Raw genomic sequence first — 2,775 nt, 5'->3', positions numbered from 1 at the left:
TATAGTCATGTATATATATCGCTTCGGATTTGTTGCTGCGTTTGCGCAGAGTGAAGGAAAGAGGAGACCAGCTGCACAGGCAGGCTGGAAATGAGATCTAGGTGATCGGCAACAAGAGTCCATGATCGGCGATCACCGATCATACACTTTTTCACGGAAATCGGCCCGATTATGATCGGTGGCCGATCGATCGGCACACCTCTACAATTATATTTAAAGATGTGCTCAACGGTTAGTGGGCCGGTGGTTCAGCCCTTGGAGGAGATGTTGCGCTCGCCTTGTAGTCACACAACAGGCTGGTTTAATTTCTTTTAAAATTTTATGTAATTTTTTTGTGGCAAGACAATGCATCAAACTCCTATATCAAATGCTTTCAGGCAGTTGCTGCGACCGGCCACGCCTATATCAAGAAAACTCGTCCCGCAAAGCTCGGCAACCAAAACAGTTTCTGTGGCACCTTTTAAAAACTCAGCAGACAAGAGATGGAAGAGCTACTAAAACCGCATCAATTAAATTTCCTGTTTGTCCCTCTGTATCCAGCAGAGATGCACAGTGGAGCGGATTTAGCTCATCATGCAGGGCCGGTCCAAGGCTGTATGAGACGTGGCGCAGAATCTGACTTAGGGGCCCCTGTAGCACCACTAACAGCATTTCATCATGGATTTAGTCAGTTCTGGGAGAGGGGCCTAGTTTGATTAGCAAAGTTTAAAAGCAATCAATTATAACTGTAGTTTACTCATTTGTGTTTGTGAACAGAGCTCAAACTCAGCTGTGGTAACAAAACATAACTATGAATATTGTTCTTTGAACTTTCACAAAAAAATCTCCTTAAAATTTTAAATTTAAATGTTAAACAATTTAAAACCTTTTAATTTATGTATGCTGAAACAAATCAAATTTAACAGCATTGGCATTCTCAATAAACAAATGTTGCATTTCTATATCTGTAGGTAAAGGTAATTTTTTTATATAGCAGATTTTCAGCAACAAGGCAACTCAAAGTGCTTTACAGGAATTAAAAAGAAATACAAACAAAATAACAAACCAAAGGAAAGAGCAAAAGAAGAAAAAGCGAATAATGTTGATCTAACGTAAATAAACTAGATGCTCCCATTCTGGGTTGGTAGATAAGTATCAGTAAGTAACCTCTGGTCTAATCCCTGTTCTGGTTTGGAAGAATAGGGGTCTAAAATGTAGTTGCTAAAGTAGTTTTTCTGGGTTCCAAGTTCTCATCCCTGTTCTGGGTTGCTAAATAAGTGTAAGTAAGTTCAGGGCCCTGAAAAGCCTGGGGGCCTTAAGCAGCAGCTTAGTTCAATTATGCTTTGGTCCGGCTCTAAATATGATCAGCATCATGTTTTTAGAGGCACTGACTGATGATTAAGTTTGGATTTATAAGAAGTGCAAATAATTGATATTCATTTTAATTATATGTTTTGATTTGTTGTTTTTAAGTCTAGTTGTGGGTTTGAGATTTGTCAGCAATGTCTTTTAGTAACAGATCTATAATTACCTTGCAATATTTTACATTTGCTGTCAACTTAATACGGGCTGAGCAAGTTTTCTGGGGGAAACCCTGCAGTACTGTCTCACCTGTCGGGCCTGTTTCTCCTGGTCCTGCAGCCACTGCAGGTAGGATTCGCGCGCCACCTGCTCCTCGATGGCCTCGTTGGTCGCCTCCCAGTCCGTCGCCCGCTTCTTGTCCTCCAGCATCTGCTGCTCGATCCACGACTCCTCGGACGTCTTGATGGCAGACTTCATCAGAGACTGGTCCGCATACTGGGAGGGAAAGGTCAGAGGTCAGCACCATGGCAATGGTCCTAAGGGGAAGTGTGTCACTGCGGTTCTGGTACCCCGGGTTTGAAGGCGGGCAGACCCAGGCCCACTCCGATCGTGGCCTTGTTGGGGTTCACCACGGAGTTGTAGTGGATGTTGCGGTGGTAGCTCACTCTGATTGGCTCGTCATTGTTCTGATGGATGCCGTGGAATGTGTTGATTGGCTCTGTGGGACCGGGAGGTGGGATCGGTAAAGATGCGTGAATCTGGTTTGGGTTCAGATGTGCCGACGGGCTCACCTGTGCTGTACTGGTACACCTCCACCGGTCTGTTGTACATCTCCGCCATGGCCTGCATCTCGATGTGGTTGCCATGGCAATTGTTTTTCCTCTTCCTGTTGATGTACGTGGTAAAGTCTTCTGTCACATAGTTGGAGAAGTAGTCTGCGTTCTTCATCTGAAGGAGCCAAACAGACGCCGTCAGCTGATTGGCTGAGAAGTCGGCAAGGGGAGGGGTCATGTGATCAGACTCACCAGGTAGTCCATGCAGTGCTTCCTCACCACCTCGTGCATGTCCTGATCCCCATACACCTGGTCGGCTGCAAACAGAGGACAGCTAATGGAGCAAAGAGACGGGCGGAGCCAGAGGTTCCGACCAATCGGCTCTCAGCTAACCTCATACAGGCTTTCTTTTACGTTTTGCTTAAAAACTTCGACAGCTATGAGTAAATATGGAATATGCAGAAAACACTTCCTGGATTCAGACATGAGTTTCAGAGACAACAGACAAACAGAACCAACAACCTGTTTTCGACTGGATCTTTAGGTTCTGATACCATCAGCCTAACCCGCAGAACCCGATTACTTCAGATGAACAGGAAGAAAATCCCACAGAAATCAGGATTTAGCTCCGAGACGGTGAGAAGGACCTCGCTGCAGCAAACAGGAAGGGGCGGGACGGACCGCTGGCAGTCTCAGACCTTATTTGGAAATGGAACCATTG

At 45.3% G+C, this 2,775-nt stretch overlaps 1 protein-coding gene across 2 annotated transcripts in view; it reads right to left on the bottom strand.

Moving 5' to 3' along the window:
• The window catches only part of otud5a (OTU deubiquitinase 5a), a 21,875-nt gene that overhangs the window by 7,911 nt on the left and 11,189 nt on the right, over positions 1-2,775 (bottom strand). For both annotated transcript variants that reach the window (XM_007541934.2, XM_007541935.2), the window contains exons 3-6: positions 2,307-2,371; positions 2,073-2,229; positions 1,851-1,999; positions 1,591-1,776 (exon numbers count right to left, since the gene is read on the bottom strand). In XM_007541934.2, coding sequence (XP_007541996.1) covers positions 1,591-1,776; positions 1,851-1,999; positions 2,073-2,229; positions 2,307-2,371 — 557 coding nt within the window. The remainder of the gene's footprint in view (positions 1-1,590; positions 1,777-1,850; positions 2,000-2,072; positions 2,230-2,306; positions 2,372-2,775) is intronic.

This window comes from Poecilia formosa, unplaced genomic scaffold (genome assembly GCF_000485575.1).
Source record: "Poecilia formosa unplaced genomic scaffold, Poecilia_formosa-5.1.2 Scaffold643, whole genome shotgun sequence".
NCBI classification, from domain to species: domain Eukaryota; kingdom Metazoa; phylum Chordata; class Actinopteri; order Cyprinodontiformes; family Poeciliidae; genus Poecilia; species Poecilia formosa.
The sequence above is the reverse complement of the archived record's forward strand: the minus strand, read 5'-3'. Positions and strand labels throughout refer to the sequence as shown.